Genomic DNA, 21,209 nt, shown 5'->3' with positions numbered 1-21,209 from the left:
CTTTGAGAGTGCAGACAGCCCAATTTTCATCAATTAATATATTCTGTAGATATACCCTCATGTCAGCAGGCCAGGGAAGCTAGGGTCGATATTCTTCTCTTGACGGTGTGAGCCAAGACATCCAGGGGGTTTAGCTCGCTCGTCTGCGGGAACAAACTGCCGCCATTGCTTGCCGTGCTACCGAGGTCCTTTGTCCCTGAATTGCTCACACACTCCGGCAGATTCAATGGGGGTCTGGCGGCTGATTTCTTTGACTTTATCGTTGGAAATGCATCTGCTTTGAGTGTCGCAGGATATCCACACATTCTTGCCATCTCTGTCGCAGCATAGCTTTCGTCCATAAAGTGTGCGGAACAAACGTCCAATTTCTTGCCACTTTCGCATCTTTGGGCCACTGGTGCAACTTGAATCCGTCCCTGTTCGTGTTGTTACACCCTCCGACAACACACCGACGAGGCATGATGTCTCCAAGGTACGGAAAACAGTCGAAAAAACGGAAAATAACAGAGCTGATTTGACTCGGTGTTTGAGAAAATGGCGGATTGCTTCCCGATGTGACGCCACGTTGTGACGTCATCGCTCCGAGAGCGAATATTAGAAAGGCGTTTAATTCGCCAAAATTCACCCATTTAGAGTTCGGAAATCGGTTAAAAAAATATATGGTCTTTTTTCTGCAACATCAAGGTATATATTGACGCTTACATAGGTCTGGTGATAATGTTCCCCTTTAATAACAAAAACTTACCTGACAGAGCAGGAATGTATGGCATGGAACACGTGATCAATGGCGTAACAGGGGTAGTACGGATAATGTCACCAGGACGATCAACAGAAAAAGACAGGCTTAAATAACAGTGACATGATTAGTGACAGGTGCGCGAGTGCAAAACGTGAGACAGGTGCGTGACATGAGGACAGGTAAAAACTAATGGGTTGTCATGGAAAAAAAAAAAACAAGAGTGCACAAAGGGTCCAAAAACCAAACTGAACATAACCAAAACAAAACATGATCACACAGACTTGACAATATATGTTTTTTTTCCTTCTTTATTATACATTTTCGGCAGGTGCGACTTATACTCCGGAGCGATTTATACTCCGAAAAATACGGTACACAATCTTAGCATGGGATTGCAGACCCGTCGACCTTGAGGGAATTTGAAGGCTAATCCACACACGCTGATTTGCTAAGATCTGAATATCTCACGCTAAACAGCGTGAGCAATGTATAAAATAGCGTGTACTATTTGTGTGTGATTTACTAAAAGATTGCATGTGAAATTGAAAAGTGGTGCGGATGGTCTTTTTTAAATAAGAATTGTGTGTGTAGTAGGGTTGTACGGTACTCATGAATCATATTCGGTTCTATAAAGTGTTTTTAACGGGCATGACGGCGCGTCGTCATCACACCGTCATGCCTGTTTTACGAGCAGAGGAGCATGTTCGGCAGCGCACAATCACAGAGTACTTACAAGCAGACACAGTGTGTAGACAGAAAAGGGAGAACGGACGCATTTTGGCTTAAAAACTAAAGATAAAGGTGAAGTTATAACACTGAAACGCCCTCAGGAAGAGGTGCTTTAAGACATGGCTAGCGGCTAACGTCCAGCCGCAGTCGGCAGTGTTTTAGCTACTTCTAAATCACTAATCCTCGCCTCCATGGCGACAAATTTAAGTGAGTTTCTTACAAGTATCATCCCTGCAGGACGAGGAATAGCTAAACATGCTTCACTACACACCGTAGCTCACCGGCGTCACAATGTAAACAAATGCCATGAGTGGATCTACACCTGACATCCACTGTAATGATACCAAGTACAGGAGCGTATTTCATGCTCTCTCAGTAAATAAACCTTAAAGGCACTGCCTTTGCGTGCCGGCCCAATCACATAATATCTACGGCTTTTCACACACACATAAGTGAAAAAATGCATACTTGGTCAAAAGCCATACAGGTCACACTGAGGGTGGCCGTATAAACAACTTTAACACTGTTACAAATATGCGCCACACTGAGAACCCACACCAAACAAGAATGACAAACACATTTCGGGAGAACATCCGCACCGTAACACAACATAAACACAACAGAACAAATACCCAGAACCCCTTGCAGCACTAACTCTTCCGGGACGCTACAATATACACCCGCCGCTACCCCCTACCTAAACCCCGCCCTCCCCAACCTCCTCATGCTCTCTCAGGTAGAGCATGTCCCAAATTCCAAGCTGCTGTTTTGAGGCATGTTAAAAAAAAATAATGCACTTTGTGACTTCAATAATAAATATGGCAGTGCCATGTTGGCACTTTTTTTCCCATAACTTGAGTTGATTTATTTTGGAAAACCTTGTTACATTGTTTAATGCATCCAGCGGGGCATCACAACAAAATTAGGCATAATAATGTGTTAATTCCACGACTGTATATATCGGTATCGGTTGATATCGGAATCGGTAATTAAGAGTTGGACCATATCGGAATATCGGATTTCGGTAAAAAAGCCATTATCGGACATCTCTAATCTAGACCTGAAGGAATTGTTTTAAATGCAGATTACAATCTCATAGGTTAATGGTTTGGCCTCTTAAGTTTTTCAAAGACTTGAGTCGTTTCTTTTCTTCGGCCAAATTGTGTAAACGCGAAGAGAGATGAGTTCAAAGTTCCACTGCACTTGGAAATGAATGCAAACACCTGAGGAGTAAACCCCTTAGTTGGTAGTGAGTGCAAATAGAGGTCACTATATATATATATATAAATTAAAAAAAAGCTTTTAATGCCCATTTTTCAAGAAACAACAACTGATTCAAACAGACTCCGCCGAGACCCCCAAGTCATTTCCTGTGGTGCTCCAGACTCCCTTAGACTGGACGCTGGTGCCTATGATGGGATTACTCACGTTCCTTAAGTACCTTTTTTCCCCGCCCAGTTTCGTAAGACTTCAGTAAGCTCGGACACGCTCGCTGTTGACATCGGAAATATCCCCGTGATTGTTGTGATATCACTTTCTACTAAGACCGGCGAGCCAAAGTGTTTTCTTAAGTACGGAGCATTAGTGAAGTCACACACCAGGAGGAAAGAAGGGGGCAGATTAGCGCGGGGTTTATTAGTTCAGGTGCAAGAGGGCAGAAGAAAACAGCATTGTTGCGAGCGAGTGCCAAACACACACATAAATGATCCCGTGCACCGCATTATCCACCTCCTTTCACTCTAAAAGCTTCTTACTCGCCTCATTAAGTCTTCAGTGACACAAAGTAAGCAGGCCAGACCTGGCCTATCAGGACACACACTTACACACACACACACAGACATAAACAGTGTTGCGGGTATTCATGCACAAACACACACCAGCTGATACACTGCTCAACAACACACTCCCTGAAAGGAACAACAGTTTGTCATTAACCAAGTACGTACTCTCGGTGCAAGAGGGTTCGCTCTCTCCGCTCCCGGGCGTGTTTATTCAACAGCAGAAGTAAACGAACAACGTGAACTGTCCTGTCGGTCATTCACAATCTTTGTCTCTAAAATATTGGACACAATGATCATAAATTATGTTGGAAACCGCATATTGAATATATAAAGGGAAAACTATCCAAATCCATTGCCATTCTTTATAAAGTAAAACACATGCTGAATAAGAAATGTCTGCATATGTTATATTATTCTTTTATTTTTCCATATTTAACATATTGTGTTGAAGTTTGGGGAAATGTTTATAGAACAAACATAGACCGAATAATTAAACTTCAAAAAAGGGTCATTAGAATAATACACAAAGCGTGCTACTATGAACATACCAATCCATTATTTATAAGTTCTAATGTGTTAAAATGTTCAGATATTGTGTTTTTAAAAACAATGGAAATGATGTTTCGAGTAAAGAACAACAGCCTTCCAGCTTGTATTCTTAGGTTGTTTCAATTAAGAGGAGAAAACCATAATTTACGGGGGATATTGATTTTTGAAATAGGTAAAGCAAGAACTAATATTAAAAACAAATGTATTTGTCATGTCTGTGTAATCATGTTTTGTTTTAAGTCATGTTTTGTTTAGTTATAGGACTCTTTAGTTTCTGTCTTTTCACTCCCTTGTCTTGTTTCCATGATTACCCCATTAGTTTCACCTGTTCCACGTTTGGACTCATTGTGCACTCTTGATTGTCACCATAGCAACCCATTAGTTTTCACCTGTCACGTCACGCACCTGTTTCACGTTTTGAGTCACGCACCTGCTTTCACTAATCATGTCCATAGTATTTAAGTTCATTCTTTTCAGTTTGTTGTTCTGACGACCTCCCCATATATGCTTCTGCACACTCTCCACACCCTTATGATCCTTGCTGCTCTTTTTTCATGCCGGTTCCATGCCAAGTAAGTTTTTGTTTATTAAGCCACAGTTAGTGTTTTGTTTAATTGTTCATAGTTTCCGCCACTGTGCGTGCTTTTCATTTGTACTTTTTTGCCACAGTCTTTTGGTTTCATAGTTTATTCTCCGCCACTGTGCGCGCTTTTCGTTTGTACTTTTTTTTTATATATTAAAATAAATCATGTACCTTCATTCCCGTCTCGCCCGAGTCAACTTTCCGTTGCATCCCGGAAAAGCTAACACCCAAGACCAAGTCATGACAGTATTTCAGTTTTAGGAGTTAAATGGTGGAACAAGCTCAGTGATGAGTTGAAGACATGTACTTCTTTGTTAAGGTTTAAGAAAACATTGAAAGGTGAGATAATTGAAAATGATAAAATATAGTAACAATTACTTTCATCCCATTGATTTTTATTTTTTTTATTTTATTTTTTTTACATTGATGTTCCAGGTAATCTTATTTTCAGTGAAGATATAGGATAGGCAAATATAAGCTTTGGCTTCAGCCTATTCCTTTTTCGGTCATGCTTTTTCTTTTCCTTTTGTGTGTAAATGTGTATGATTGTTATACTGTATATGTATAGTCTGTACTCTTAAACTGGTCACACAAAATGGTTAATGGTTGATGGTTGATTATATGACCGAAATAAACTTATTTCATTCATTCATTCATTGTCAAGCTGATGAGATGCGATGCAAGTGTAAGTTCATTTTTTGAATGCTTTTTTTTTTATAAATGGGTGTGATGATTAGTGAGTTTATTATTTTTTCGGTCAGTGGTCAACAAAATAAACAAACGGTTTTACATAAACAAACAGTTGTACATTCATAAATTGAAAATGTTGCAGACCCAAAGGGTTTAGGCTGAAGTTGAACACTTATTGCGCCTAACTCTATAAACAATGTCAAATACAAGATGAACTTCCAAAAATTATGAAATTTCCTCTGCACAACATATTATAAATACACCTTGTACACAACATAAACACTGTTCAATTATATACACAGTAAAGGCATGTGAAATATCCTAGTACACGTGTTAAACCTTTGCACCAATTTATATACTACCGTATTTTCCGCACCATTAGCCGCACCTAAAAACCACAAATTTACTCAAAAGCTGACAGTGCGGCTTTTAACCCGGTGCGCTTTATATATGGATAAATATTAAGATTCATTTTCATAAAGTTTCGGTCTCGCAACTTCGGTAAACAGCCGCCATCTTTTTTCCCGGTAGAACAGGAAGCGCTTCTTCTTCTACGCAAGCAACCGCCAAGGTAAGCACCCGCCCCCATAGAACAGGAAGCGCTTCTTCTTCTACTGTAAGCAACCACCCGCCCCCGGAAGAAGAAGAAGCGCGCGGATTTTCGTTTCATTTCCTTTGTGTGTTTATCTGTAAAGACTTTCCAGCCGGCGTCATCATAAAAGCTAACTCGAAGGGATGGATGGATGAAGAAAAGATGAGCGAGTGGTTAAGGGAAGTTTACGCAAAGAGGCCGGGTGGCTTTTTTCACACAGCTCCGTCCATGTTGATATACGACTCTATGCGCGCCCACATCACAGATGGTGTCAAAAAACAAGTGAAGCACACAAATACAACACTCGCCGTCATTCCGGGTGGATTAACCAAAGAACTCCAACCGCTGGATATTGGTGTCAACAGGGCATTCAAATCACGACTGCGAACGGCGTGGGAACAATGGATGACCGAAGGCGAACACACCTTCACTAAGACAGGCAGACCGCGCCGGACGACATACGCCAACATCTGCCAGTGGATCGTAAATGCCTGGGCAGATATTTCGGTCACAACTGTGGTCCGAGCTTTCCGGAAGGCAGGATTCACAGAACTGCTGAACAGTGACACTGACTCCGATGACTTCGACGAGACGGAACCGGCCATTTTGGATCCCACATTTGCCCAACTTTTCAATTCGGACACCGAAGACGAAGAATTCGAAGGATTTACGAATGAAGAATAACTTCAGAAAGTGAGCGCTATGTTTATTTTGTGTGTTGTGACATTAACGTTCGAGCAACATTATGTTGCTATAGCTCTGCACTATTTTGAATTTTACTATGTTTGTGATTGCACATTTGCGTACATTTTGGGACAGAGTTGTTAGAACGCTGGTTTTTAATATATTATTAAAGTTTGACTGACCTATCTGACTGTTTTTTTGACATTCCCTTTAGCGCAGCGTAGGCGCGGCTTATAGTCCGGGGCGGCTTATATGTGGACAAAGTTTTGAAATATGCCATTCATTGAAGGTGCGGCTAATAACCCGGGGCGGCTTATAGTGCGGAAAATACGGTATATGCAAACAATTATACTTCCATTATTGTTAAGTACATAACTCCAAAGACTTACAGCGTGTGGAGCAGACGGCGTCCACAAATTACATCCGAACATGACATGACAATCAACAATGTACAGAAGACATGAAACTTCTACAGGAAAATACCAACAAAACAGGAAAAGCCACCAAAATAAGAGCGCAAGACAAGAACTAAAACACTACACACAGGAAGACACCAAAAAAAACCCAAATAAGTCACAGCGTGATGTGACAGTACTTTGAGACAAGAGCTATAGTCATGCATGGTTGGTTATGGTTTGAATTCTTATCCAAAACTTGCGAGAACAACTTTTTATTGTCAATATCAGCTACTGAGTTGAATGTTTTTATGTTTTCTGCTGGTGGTGTGCCTCCGCATTTGTTCAATGACAAAAATGTGCCTTGGCTCAAAAAAGGTTGAAAAACACTGCTCTAATAGACTCAATTTGTATAATTGTACCTTTGATTAATTCTGAAAATGTTGGCTATTTATTAGATTGTATGTTTAATCTTATGATACCTTCGCATTGGTGCCTGCGCACACACTTCGCATTTGTTATTCTGCCCCTTTTTTTACAGCATTGCAAATTGACGCTGCTTTAAAAAGTACTTGGATTGATGTAGACAAAGTTCAGCTGCCTAACTTTGGCTAAAATGATAGTGAAAATTATATTACACACAACTTTGTCTCACACTTGTTAGCTAGCTCGCCAGGCATAAGCTGACACTCTTACAGAGGCTGAGACTACGTCCTCCCATTAGACGTCTGACATCATGCCTCTGCTTTAAAATGCTGGCGTATCACAGATCTACTGCCATAAAAACAAAGTCCGCTTTGCAAAATAAACAAGATATTCATGTTTTTAACCAGAGTAAGAGGAAATGTTCTCACACTTTACATGTTATCACTGGCGATGTTTTCGCGAGTGGCGGTGCTGACCCGCTTCTGCCCGGAAAAACATGAGTTGTGACGTCTAAAATTATTGTCCACAAATATAATTGTCGGCGACAATGTCGACTAATCGTTGCAGTTGTCACGCCAAATTTCTTCCCCCTACAAAAACCTTCCCCCCGCATTTACTTCCGAGGTCATTTCCTCTTATGTCATTGACAGCGATCGATAACACTTCGGCTTTGACTGCCCGTTGCTGGAAGGATACTTGTTTTTTTTAATTTTTTTTATAATATAGGGTTAACAAAACGTCTGTATTAATCGGACAAATTAACTTGAGGATATTCCTGATTATATATTAATTAATATTAGTGAAATGGTTTCAACAATAATGTTGATTTAAAGTACAGACATTTAACAGTATTATATATTAATTAATATTTTTTGCACGTTACCACGAAGACAGAAGTTCCCAGCAGCGGCCCTAACATTTTCCCTAACACTCCGCCTGGAATTTTTCGAAGCCTGCTGGTGTTTGACAGTCCCCTGGGAAAGATAAAGACAAATGTCATTCAGTGACACCACCATTTTCAGGAGATTTGGATTCTATCGATCGCTGTCAATGACGTGAGAGGAAATGACGTAAGTAAGAGGAAATGACGTAAGTAAGAGGAAATGACCCCGGAAGTAAATGGGAGGGGAGGTTTTTGTAGGGGGAAGAAATTTGGCGTGACACAGTCATAGTCAAAATATAATTTTTTACATTCAATTGTACATTTATAGTAGCTTAAAGAGGGCCTGGGCAAATATTTTGACTCAGGGGGCCAAATTTAGAGAAAAAAATGTGTCTGGGGGCCGGTATATCTATATTTAGGAACACTAATACAAAACCTCACAATAATGTCTGATTGAATGCTAAAAGTTTTTTTTTTTACCCAGAATGTACATGAAAATAAAGAATGTGTGATTTACAATATTAAACTATGAAGGATAAAACACTGAATATTGACAACATATGAACGTCACACCCCTTCTCGATCGACATATTTTACCATCAAGCGAAACGCAACAAAAACAGCGAAATATGAACGCGAAGGGTAAAAAAAAACCCCCACCAACAATCTGATATATCTGATATGTCACTAAGCTTTAGAACTTTGTTGTAAAAATCTCCTTCCACGTCTGTCCCTGACACCCACATTTCAGGCTGGCCGCTCTGGAAACACTCTGTGGAAACACTCCCCACCCACACTGCTTGGTGCCTCGTCTGAGCTGCTGTGACTTAGATTACCACAGTAACTAATTAGATTACCATAGTAACTCACTAGATTACCATAGTAACTAGTATATCATGCAAAAGCGCAGATTCCAACCATTGAAATACTTTGAACAGTTTAAGACTTACGGTCATTAGAAAACATCACTGCACATCGTAATGGCAGCTACACTTTCCATCTTAAAGATCTAAAAAAATTATTTGGGAATGTCCAGCGGGCCAGGTTGAAAAAATTAACGGGCTGCATGCGGTCCCCTGGCCTTAATTTTCCCAGGTCTGGCTTAAAGCCTACCATGCAGACAAATAAAGTAAGTTTCTTACAAGTATCATCCCTGCAGGACAAGGAATAGTTAAACATGTTTCACTACACATCGTAGGAGGAAGCGATAGTAATGCAAACAAACAAACGCCATGGATGGATCCACACCTGACATCCACTGTAATGATACCAAGTACAAGAGCGTATCTAGGCAATACTACTATGATTACATCAATATTTTTTATTGTCACAAAATCATTTTTCTTTTTATTTATATTATATTTATTAACTCAGGAAATATGTCCCTGGACACACGAGAACCAATGAATGATCCTGTAACTACTTGGTATCGGATCGATACCTACATTTGTGGTATCATCCAAAACTAATATAAAGTATCAAACAACAGAAGAATAAGTGATTATTACATTTTAACAGAAGTGTAGATAGAACATGTTGAAACAGAAAATAAGCAGATATTAACAGTAAATGAACAAGTAGATTAATAATTAATTTTTAGAGCTTGTCCTTTATAATTTTGCCAAAATAATAGAATGATAAATGACACAATATGTTACTGCATATGTCAGCAGACTAATTAGGAGCCTTTGTTTGCTTACTTACTACTAAAAGACAAGTTGTCTAGTATGTTCGCTATTTTATTTAAGGACAAAATTGTTCTTGGATTGCAATAAGAAACATATGTTTAATGTACCCTAAGATTTTTTGTTAAAATAAAGCCAATAATGCCATTTTTTTGTGGTCCCCCTAATTTAGAAAAGTACCGAAAAGTAATCAAAATACATTTTGGTAGCGGTACTAAAATATTGGTATCGGGACAACCCTAAGCCATACTAAAAGCATCAGTTAGGAATAAACCCTTGAGTTGTGGGTCATTAGAGTGATTAGCGTTAATGGACTATATTAATGGAAATACTGTAGGTAGGTAAAGCTCATCCTAAAGACACATCATTAGCTTTCTTGGATCAAAGTGAGCGGGCACACAATGTGTGTGTGAGTGTGTGTGTGAGTGGGTGTATGAAGTGGGAAGAACAATGAGGCATGCAGCTGGGATTGGGAGAGTGAATAGTGGAGGATTAATTGTGCCAAAAAGTGGCCATAATGCATCTAAGTAGCATCACCTCTCTCAATGTGTTGATGTTTCAAATGGCACGTCTCTTAAGGAGAGAAAAAAAAAAGTCTCTGCAATGCTTTTTGACTTTCAGGTGTCTTTACCACATCATGCAGTGTGGCGGGTGTACCATACTGGACTGGGATTGTGCAGAACAAGTCAGAAAATATGTGCTTTCAATGTCGGTTAATGGGATGCGGATGGGCGGGCAGTGAGACAGCCTGAGTGCTTGCTGCCTTGCTCAGAGGGTGAGACATAGAGGGGACAAACCTTGCCGACAGGTGGGCTCTTCTACAGGCCGTCCCGATGGCAGGTGGGGTTGGGGAGAGCGGAGGAGAGAACGGGCTTGGTTAGTAATAGGTACTGGGAATGTCCTGTGTCTATGGGGGAGGGGAGGCACAGGTTGGGGGTTTAAGGCCTGGTCATATGTGGTGGTCAAATTTACAGCGTGTCATCGAGTGGACCAATACATTTTGGAGAAAAATAACAATAATTAAAAACAAAACAATGGAAACATTTTAAGTCTACTTGACTCAATTTAGTTGATGTATGAGGTTGTAGCATACTTGCCAACCTTGAGACCTCCGATTTCGGGAGGTGGGGGGCGGGGCAGGGGGTTGGGGGCGTGGTTAAGAGGGGAGGAGTATATTTACAGTTAGAATTCACCAAGTCAAGTATTTCATATATATATATATATATATATATATATATATATATATATATATATATAAGAAATACTTGACGAAATACTAAGTCAAGTATTTCATGTATATATCAATATATATATATATATATATATATATATATATACACATATTTTCAGTGAATTCTAGCTATAAATATATATTTCTTTTATTATATATACATATATATACATATAAGAAATACTTGACGAAATACTAAGTCAAGTATTTCATATATATATATATATATATATATATATATATATATATATATATATATATATATATGAAATACTTGACTTTCAGTAAATTCTAGCTATAAGTATATATTTATTTTATTATATATATATATATATATATATATATATATATATATATATATATATATAAAATAAATACTTGAATTTCAGTGTTCATTTATTTACACATATACACACACATAACACTCATCTACTCATTGTTGAGTTAAGGGTTGAATTGTCCATCCTTGTTCTATTCTCTGTCACTATTTTTCGAACCATGCTGAACATCTGATGATGCATTGCTGTGTGGCACGCACAAAAGTGCTTTCATCAAATGCACTAGATGGCAGTATTGTCCTGTTTAAGAGTGTCACAACATTGTTGTTTACGGCAGACGAACTGCTTTACGGTAGACAAAAACGTGACTGCTGTTGTTGTGTTGTTGCCGCACTGGGAGGACGTTAATGAAACTGTCTAACAATAAACCCACATAAGAAACCAAGAACTCGCCCTCGATCATTCTACAGTTATAACGTGATTGGGCAGGTACGCTGTTTATATTGTGGGTTAGCGGACTCAGGTCCGCATGGACGTGAGTCCGCTTGAATTTAGGGAGATTTTCGGGAGAAAATTTGTCCCGGGAGGTTTTCGGGAGAGCCGCTGAATTTCGGGAGTCTCCCGGAGGGTTGGCAAGTATGGGTTGTAGGCAAAATCAAAGACCATGTCTGGCAACTACGGATGGGGCCGATGCGATCCAGTATGGTAGTTAGGTAGGTAGGTAGGTCTTTATTGTCATTGCACAAGTACAACGAAACTTTGTTTTCAGCACGAACCCGTTCAAGATTAGACAAACAAACAGTGTACAGGGTTACAGAACAGGAACACTGATGGGTCGCCACAAGGCGCCCCGTAAAAGATGGGAAAAAGGTCAACGCTGGGAGAGGATGAGTAAAAAAATATAATCTAGAGTGGGAAAAAAAAATCCTCCACAGCAAAGCATATATACATATTACAACATACATCTCTAGACTTGCAACAGAGGGGAGGGAGTGGGGGCTACGATGGTAGGCTGCAGCTCTTCAGGCGCTGCCCAGCCATCCATCACCCCTAAGGGATTCGCGTCAAGGGCGTTGGAATGGGGGGTGGGGTATGTGTGTGTATCGGTATCTGATTCAGATACCAGCATACTTTACGGATCGGAAATGTCCAGTCGAACCTGCTGAGATCCAAACTGAGATTTCTGATACCAAGCACCATGCCTGTGTTGTAATGTTTGCCGAAATTGATTCATCAAGCACTTCCCCGCGCGCTGTTTTGCTAGCTGGCTGCAAACTGCGGAATGTTTTTGGGGATTGGCGGCTTGTCTTAATGAGGCTGCACGATTAATCGACATCAAGGTTTTAATCAGCGCGACAACATAACTGCAAGAGTTGTTGTTTTTTTCCCTGCTGTCACCGCCATTTGAGTGACATGTTCACCAATCAGAATTGTTGAGCTTCGCGTTTCCCCGTCTCTCGCTTCAAACGGGGAGACAGACATCTCACTCTGTGCATCGCTCTTAGCATCTGAGCGCTTTTATTATTATTTTTTTTTATTTAGCAAATTTTTACTTTTTATTTGACCCCTTTTACTGTATTGCTTTTGCACTATCTTGTTCAGCTCATTCATTGCTCATGTTCTTTTTTTTTTTTCTTTTTTTCTTTTTTTTTTGCTCTATGCTTTTTTTAACCTGTAAAGCATTTTGGTTCAATTTAAAAGTTGTCGTAAATAAAATTGACTTGACTTGACTTGACCAGTAGAATTAACTAAAAACACAAAGCCCTCTTTTCACTCATTCACAATCTTTTTCCCAGTGGGCGGAAAGCAAAACTGAGGAAGCATGCACAGTGAGCCTCGTGACTTGTGAGTGAGAAGTTTGGCAAAGTAAACAAAAATTAGAAAAAATATATATATTTATTACAAAACCAAATTTATATTATGTTTATAAACTCAGGGAATACGTCCCTGGACACATGAGGACTTAAATTATGACCACCACACCGTAGCTCACTGGCATCACAATGTAAACAAACGCCATTGGTGGATCTACACCTGACATCCACTGTAATGATACCAAGTAAAGAAGCGTATCTAGGCGATACTACTATGATTACATCGATATTTTTTAGCATCACATCTTTTTTCGTTTGAAAAATATATATATTATGTTTATAAACTCAGGAAATACTGGACACATGAGGTCTTAAATTATGACTAATGTATGATCCTGAAACTACTTTGTATCGGATTGATACCTAAATTTGTGGTATCATCCTAAACTAATGTAAAGTATCCAAACAACAGAAGAATAAGTGATTATTACATTTGAACAGAAGTGTAGATAGAACATGTTGAAAGAGAAAATAAGCAGATATTAACAGTAAATGAACAAGTAAATTAATAATCCATTTTTACAGTTTGTCCTTCATAATGTTGACCAAATAATAGAATGATAAATGACACAATATGTTACTGCATATGACAGCAGCCAAATAGGAGCCTTTTTTTGCTTACTTACTAATAAAAGAAAAGTTTTCTCGTATGTTCACTATTTTATTTAAAGACTAAATTGCAATAATAAACATATGTTTAATGTACACTAAGATTTATTGTTAAAATAAAGCCAATGATGCTATTTTTGTGGTCCCCTTTATTTAGAAAAGTATCAAAATACATTTGGTATCGGGACAACCCTAGTCCATCTTAAACATTTATTCATGTTCTAACACATTTTGATCTGAAAAGCTGTCAAGCGTGCGAGTCACTTTTTAGTAAAAAAGAAGAACACAACCACTTGATTAGACTAAGACGACTTGTCGACTGAAACGGGTTCCACCGCACTGCTCGAGTTTAAAGATAAATGAGAGAAGATGGTTACAGCCGGAAGGAAAACACACGGTTGGCTTGACTGACCACAAACATTATGCTAATTGCTGACTTGCACTGATTAGACTCAGCAGAAGGGGGAGAAGCCATGTTGCTCAGTATGTGGTCAGAGAGTCCATGTTTGGAGCAGACACCGCTTCATGTTCGCCGTGTTTTAGTCGAGACAAACAGGGAGGAAGAGCAAGTATTAAGTGTGTGTGTGTGTGTGTCTACGTGTGTTTGAGAGGTCAGGCCTCCTGCTGTGAAATTCAGACTGAGGTGATTAGCGAGACATTAGTGGCTGCATGCAACTGGTTTGTGTGTGTGTCCACGGAAAGTCGAATGCTAGACTTGCACGCAAAAGAGCACAGAATTCTTGGATGAGCACAACATTGAACATCTCCATCGATTGGCCAGCTCCTGCATATGAGAAAATGGTCATTATTTACTAAGAAATGTTGATTATTTATTTATATGTTTATAATTTAACCTTTAAAACAAGGGCGTTCACAATGCGGCCGCAGAGGTATTTGCAGCCCTTAGCTATTTTTTTAAAAGATTTTAAAAACACCATTACTAAAAAAAACAAAAAACTAATGTAATTAATCACAAAACATTGTCGCATAAATCATGTATACACGCAGATTACACTGTAAAAACTGAAATCTAAGTCAGATTAAATATCTTTGCTTATTTTCTGTCTGATAAGATGATTATTCTCACTAAGCAGATTTTATGTTGGAGTGTTTTACTTGTTTTAAGGGTTTTGGTCCTAAATGATCTCAGTAAGATATTACAGCTTGTTGCTGAGATTTGATGACCTATATTGAGTAAAACATGCTTGAAACTAGAATATCAACTGATGCAAAGCTGTGTCATCAACACCCACAAGTATAAAACTACTTTTTTAAAGTAATAATTTCTTATTTCAAGCATGAAAAAAAAAAACATGATGCCGAGCGCATATCATTATGTCAAGATAATGGCACTAGCATTTACTTAATTTAAGAATATTTTTAAACATATTGAGCAAAAAGTTCTCTTTTTTTCTCTACCAAGAAAAGTGCACTTGTTATTAGTGAGAATATACTTATTTTAAGGTATTTTTGGGTTCATTGAAGTTAGCTAATTTTACTTGTTTTGGAAAGTCTTGACAAGCCGAATTTTCTTGTTCTATTGGCAGATAATTTTGCTTAGTTCAAGTAAAATGCACCTCATTTTTGTATTTTTTTTTCTTGTTTTTGAACACTGACTTTTTGCTGTGTAATCTTGCAGTTTATTTTGACCGCACGTGCTCCTTCACCATAAGGAGCGTCACCTAAAATATGTGTTGAGGAGAATCCATGTGATGTAATTTGACTGGACTTTGGATGCATAAATGATGTGCATTCAAGTAAAACATTTGAAAAATGTCCCTGTGTTACATTCTGACATTTTACCATGAATTGATGAACGTGGACCCCGACTTAAACAAGTTGAAAAACTTATTCGGGTGTTACCATTTAGTGGTCAATTGTACGGAATATGTACTGTACTGTGGAATGTACTAATAAAAGTTTCAATTAATCAAAAAAACAATATAATTTCATGTGTTTTCAAATATTGGGGTCCGTTTTAAAGTTTATAAAAATGATGCAAACAAGCAATATTGTGAATAATCGTGATTATTGCAAATTCACAATTGAGATTAAACTGATTAAAAAAAATTAAAAATATATTCTGATTATCAAAACACCGGGAGGAGAAAATGTAAATACATATTTTTAGCACGCGCAATGTGATTTATCAACACTCATCACCGTTTTGTCCTCCGTCCTACGTGTATGTTTCGACATATTTGGATTGTCAGAAATAAAAAATATTAGACATACCGTCTATTCAGCAACATCATTTTATAATTGTATAGCTGCTGGAGGACTTAAGGGCTGATTAAAACGAATTAAATTGCAATTCTGGTGACCTTTAGTATTTTTTTTTTTTTTAAATAACGTTAATATATAGCATTAAAAATATTTCTTATATGGAAAAAAATACTTCTTGAAGTATGCATTTTTGCGTACTGAGCGGAGTAAGTGCAGCCTCTCTCCAATGTACCTTCAGATGTAAAAAAAAAAAAAAAAAAAAAAAAATAGGTGTCAAGATGAGTTGCACAATTGCTTGTAAAATGCCCATAAAAAGTGGTGGATGTCTCCTGCATGATTGAATATATAAAACGCCACAGGTAGGAGCATGATAACATGAATGTTCAGTAAATGAGTGTCTCCATGGTGATGCCTTGTATAGTACACGCAAAATCCTCATTTAAATAAGGCGGTCTTTACAATTGTACACACAGTCTTAGTAAATCACACGCAACACACCCACTAACAGTACACGCTGTTTAGCATGTGCTATTTGGATCTTAGTAAATCAGGCCCATACTGTAGCTAACAGCCAAATTCAATGAAGGTGGCAATGTTACTACTGTATTCCATCCATCACATACATCTTCTTCCGCTTATCCGGGGTCCGGTTGCGGGGGCAGCAGCCTAAGCAGGGAAGCCCAGACTTCCCTCTCCCCAGCCACTTCGTCCAGCTCTTCCCGGGGGATCCCGAGGCGTTCCCAGGCCAGCCGGGAGACATAGTCTACCCAACGTGTCCTGGGTCTTCCCCGTGGCCTCCTACCGGTCGGACGTGCCCAAAACACATCCCTAGGGAGGCGTTCGGGTGGCATCCTGACCAGATGCCCGAACCATCTCATCTGGCTCCTCTCGATGTGGAGGAGCAGCGGCTTTACTTTGAGCTCCCCTCGGATGACATAGCTTCTCTAAGGGAGAGCCCCGCCACCCGGCGGAGGAAGCTCATTTCGGCCACTTGTACCCGTGATCTTGTCCTTTCGGTCATAACCCAAAGCTCATGACCATAGGTGAGGATGGGAACGTAGATCGACCGGTAAATTGAGAGCTTTACCTTCCGGCTCAGCTCCTTCTTCACCACAACGGATCGATACAGCGTCCGCATTACTGAAGACGCCGCACCGATCCGCCTGTCCACTCTTCCCTCACTCGTGAACAAGACTCCGAGGTACTTGAACTCCTCCACTTGGGGCAGGGTCTCCTCCCCAACCCGGAGATGGCACTCCACCCTTTTCCGGGCGAGAACCATGGACTCGGAATTGGAGGTGCTGATTCTCATCCCAGTCACACTCGGCTGTGAACCGATCCAGTGAGAGCTGAAGATCCTGGCCAGATGAAGCCATCAGGACCACATCCTCTACTCCTACTACTACTGTATTAGCACAGGGAAAAAAATGCTGGAGCAGTGTGGACACATGATGCCCCCTTCACGTTTCTGACTGCCCCCTCATATATATTTTTTTTTAGATTTTTAGATTTAGATTTATTGGTCCCCTTGGGGAAATTCATTGTCACTGCCGTACATTTAAACAATAGACATTACACATCATCACAAAAAACCCCAAAAAGACATCATACATGACCAACACACATTTACAGGCTTGTCAGACAGGTCAGCCGGGCCTGCTGTTAAGGGCGGCTATAGCTGCAGGGATAAGGCTTTTCCTGAGGCGGGCCCTCCGGAATTTGATGGTTCTGTACCTGCGCCCTGATGGTAGTGGGATGATGTATTGGTGTAGTGGGTGAGTGATATCCTGGACTATTGTTTTTGCCAGTCGGGTGATGGACCTGTGGTTTAAGTCTGAAATGTTGGGTGTGGGTAGGCCGATGATTTTAGCTGCTATGTTTGTAATGCGTGTGAGTTTGGTCCGGTTGTTTACAGAAAGCATGGTGAAAAAACATGTGGAACAGTACAGAAGGATGGGTTGAACAATGCTTTCTGCCTGCCTAGAACCGACCCCGATGTAAATAGGTAGTTCACAGGCCCCATGTCCACAAAATAAGTTTTGTGGAAATCAGTTATCCTAACACGCAAACACATATATATCATAGTCTTATTAGTGAAGAGGGTAAAACAATAAAACATAGGGTTTCGAAAAAACAACAAACCCTAATTGCGGTAATTACATCATTGTCTGGAATTGATCTTTTCCAAAAAAAGACATACGGTATATTCTATTCGCTGTCCTTTATGTCCACTTATTTTCCTGCTGTTGGCTTGGGCCCAAAAGCTGCCATATGAGTCACACTTGTTGCTGTAAAGATTCCTCTCCAGACAAGAAGGCACGCTGGTCCTTCTTCCTCCGCCCGAATGCCGTCTCTCTTCCGCTTTATCTGACAGCGTAATTAACAAGGCCGTGGGGGGCGTCATGTATTACCCACGGAGCAATGTGACAGACACTTTTACAGGACTTGATCTTCCCTCCACAGCCGATCGGACCTGCTCTGCCATTAAACAGCCACGAGGCTGCGTATCTTAATAATCTATTTAGTAATCTATTTATTTATATCTGCACCTTATTGCTCTATTATCCTGCATTACCATGAGCTAATGCAACAAAATGTCATTCTTATCTGTACTGTAAAGTTCAAATTTGAATGACAATAAAAGGAAGTCTAAGCCTAATCTTAAAATGTGTTTCTACACAATAATTATTTTGCTTTGTTCATTGGAGCAAATCTTCATAATGGCCTCCTTGAACTTCAAGAGCCAGTGTTGACATGTTTCTTATTCGCCTTGGTAACATAAAGCATTTAGACCGGGGTTCAGCAACCCGTGGCTCTTTAGCGCCGCCCTAGTGGCTTTCAGAGATGTGTGAAAATGGAAAAAGATGAAGAAAAAATATCTATTTTCTGTCGGAGGACAAACATGACACAAACCTTCCTAACTGTTAGAAATGCCACAGTTTATATCAAACATGCTTCTCTCATGAGAGTATTTGGCAAGCACCGTATTGTCCTACTAAATTCAGCGATCCTTGAACTCATCGTAGTTTGCTTACATGTACAACTTTCTCCGACGCTGCCACAGAAAGACGTGTTTTATGCCACTCCTTCTTTGTCTCATTTTGTCCACCAAACGTTTTATGCTGTGCGTGAATGCACAAAAGTGCGCTTTGTTGATTTTAAAGGGGAACATTATCACCAGACCTATGTAAGCGTCAATATATACCTTGATGTTGCAGAAAAAAGACCATATATTTTTTTTACCGATTTCCGAACATTAAATGGGTGAATTTTGGCGAATTAAACGCCTTTCTATTATTCGCTCTCGGAGCGATGACGTCACAACGTGACGTCACATCGGGAAGCAATCCGCCATTTTCTCAAACACATTACAAACACCGAGTCAAATCAGCTCTGTTATTTTACGTTTTTTTCTACTGTTTTCCGTACCTTGGAGACATCATGCCTCGTCGGTGTGTTGTCAGAGGGTGTAACAACACGAACAGGGACGGATTCAAGTTGCACCAGTGGCCCAAAGATGCGAAAGTGGCAAGAAATTGGACGTTTGTTCCGCACACTTTACCGACGAAAGCTATGCTACGACAGAGATGGCAAGAATGTGTGGATATCCTGCGACACTCAAAGCAGATGCATTTCCAACTGGACTGGACAGATCAGCTTTCAGGAAAAGAGAGTGGATGAGGGTATGTCTACAGAATATATTAATTGATGAAAACTGGGCTGTCTGCACTCTCAAAGTGCATGTTGTTGCCAAATGTATTTCATATGCTGTAAACCTAGTTCATAGTTGTTAGTTTCCTTTAATGCCAAACAAACACATACCAATCGTTGGTTAGAAGGCGATCGCCGAATTCGTCCTCGCTTTCTCCCGTGTCGCTGGCTGTCGTGTCGTTTTCATCGGTTTCGCTTGCATACGGTTCAAACCCATATGGCTCAATAGCTTCAGTTTCTTCGTCAATTTCGTTTTCGCTACCTGCCTCCACACTACAACCATCCGTTTCAATACATGCGTAATCTGTTGAATCGCTTAAGCCGCTGAAATCCGAGTCTGAATCCGAGCTAATGTCGCTATACCTTGCTGTTCTATCCGCCATGTTTGTTTGTATTGGCATCACTGTGTGACGTCACAGGAAAATGGACAGGTGTATATAACGATGGTTAAAATCAGGCACTTTGAAGCTTTTTTTAGGGATATTGCGTGATGGGTAAAATTTTGAAAAAAACTTCGAAAAATAAAATAAGCCACTGGGAACTGATTTTTAATGGTTTTAACCCTTCTAAAATTGTGATAATGTTCCCCTTTAATGATTTGTTGGAGTATTAATAGGGGCGGTATGGCGTAGTGGGTAGAGCGGCCGTGCCAGAAACCTGAGGGTTGCAGGTTCGCTCCCCGCCTCTTGACATCCAAATCGCTGCCGTTGTGTCCTTGGGCAGGACACTTCACCCTTGCCCCCGGTGGCGCTCACACTGGTGAATGAATGATAGGTGGTGGTCGGAGGGGCCGTAGGCGCAAACTGGCAGCCTCGCTTCCGTCAGTCTACCCCAGGGCAGCTGTGGCTACAAATGTAGCTTACCACCACCAGGTGTGAATGAATGATGGGTTCCCACTTCTCTGTGAGCGCTTTGAGTATCTAATAATAAAAAAGCGCGATATAAAATCTAATCCATTACATTATTATTATTATTAATCAGGCATATTTGGTCACTGCATGACAGCAAGCTAATCGATGCTAACATGCTATTTAAGCTAGCTGTATGTACATATTGCATCATCATGCCTCATTTGTAGGTATATTTCAGCTCATTTAATTTCCTTTACTTATGTCCTCTGTGTATTTAATTTATATTTGCATGTCTCATGACACGTTATCTGTATGTAATATTGGCTGTATTTGTGTGCCATCTTGTTCCAGACCACAGCAAACGTTACCCAGCTTGCAAAGATTGTAATTAATCCATTAGAACAGTGGTTCTCAAACTTTTTTTGTCATCCCCCACTTTGGACAAGGGGGAGTTTTCAAGCCCCACCTGCCCCCATCGCCCCAACAGAGCGCTAATGCCAAGCTTTAACATTTTCAAATTTATTGAACATCAAGTTGTATACATTCAAACTCAATAACATAAAATAACATTAAGTTCAATAATAAATAAAATAACTGTGCAGCTGTGGTATAACTTGCATCAAGTTCAATAATAAATCAAAAAAAGTGTTATAACTTGCATCACGTTCAATAATAAATCAAAAAAAGTGTTAT

General features: G+C 39.8%; 1 protein-coding gene across 5 annotated transcripts in view; it reads right to left on the bottom strand.

Moving 5' to 3' along the window:
• Positions 1-21,209, bottom strand: part of znf423 (zinc finger protein 423) — a 292,736-nt gene that overhangs the window by 159,721 nt on the left and 111,806 nt on the right. For 3 of the 5 annotated variants that reach the window (XM_061970270.2, XM_061970272.2, XM_061970269.2), the window contains one exon: positions 10,534-10,554. The exons of the other annotated variants lie outside the window; for them this stretch is intronic. In XM_061970270.2, the coding sequence (XP_061826254.1) occupies positions 10,534-10,554 (21 nt within the window). The remainder of the gene's footprint in view (positions 1-10,533; positions 10,555-21,209) is intronic. 5 annotated transcript variants of the gene reach the window in all.

Source organism: Nerophis lumbriciformis, linkage group LG10, assembly GCF_033978685.3.
Source record: "Nerophis lumbriciformis linkage group LG10, RoL_Nlum_v2.1, whole genome shotgun sequence".
Taxonomy (NCBI): Eukaryota; Metazoa; Chordata; class Actinopteri; order Syngnathiformes; family Syngnathidae; genus Nerophis; species Nerophis lumbriciformis.
The sequence above is the reverse complement of the archived record's forward strand: the minus strand, read 5'-3'. Positions and strand labels throughout refer to the sequence as shown.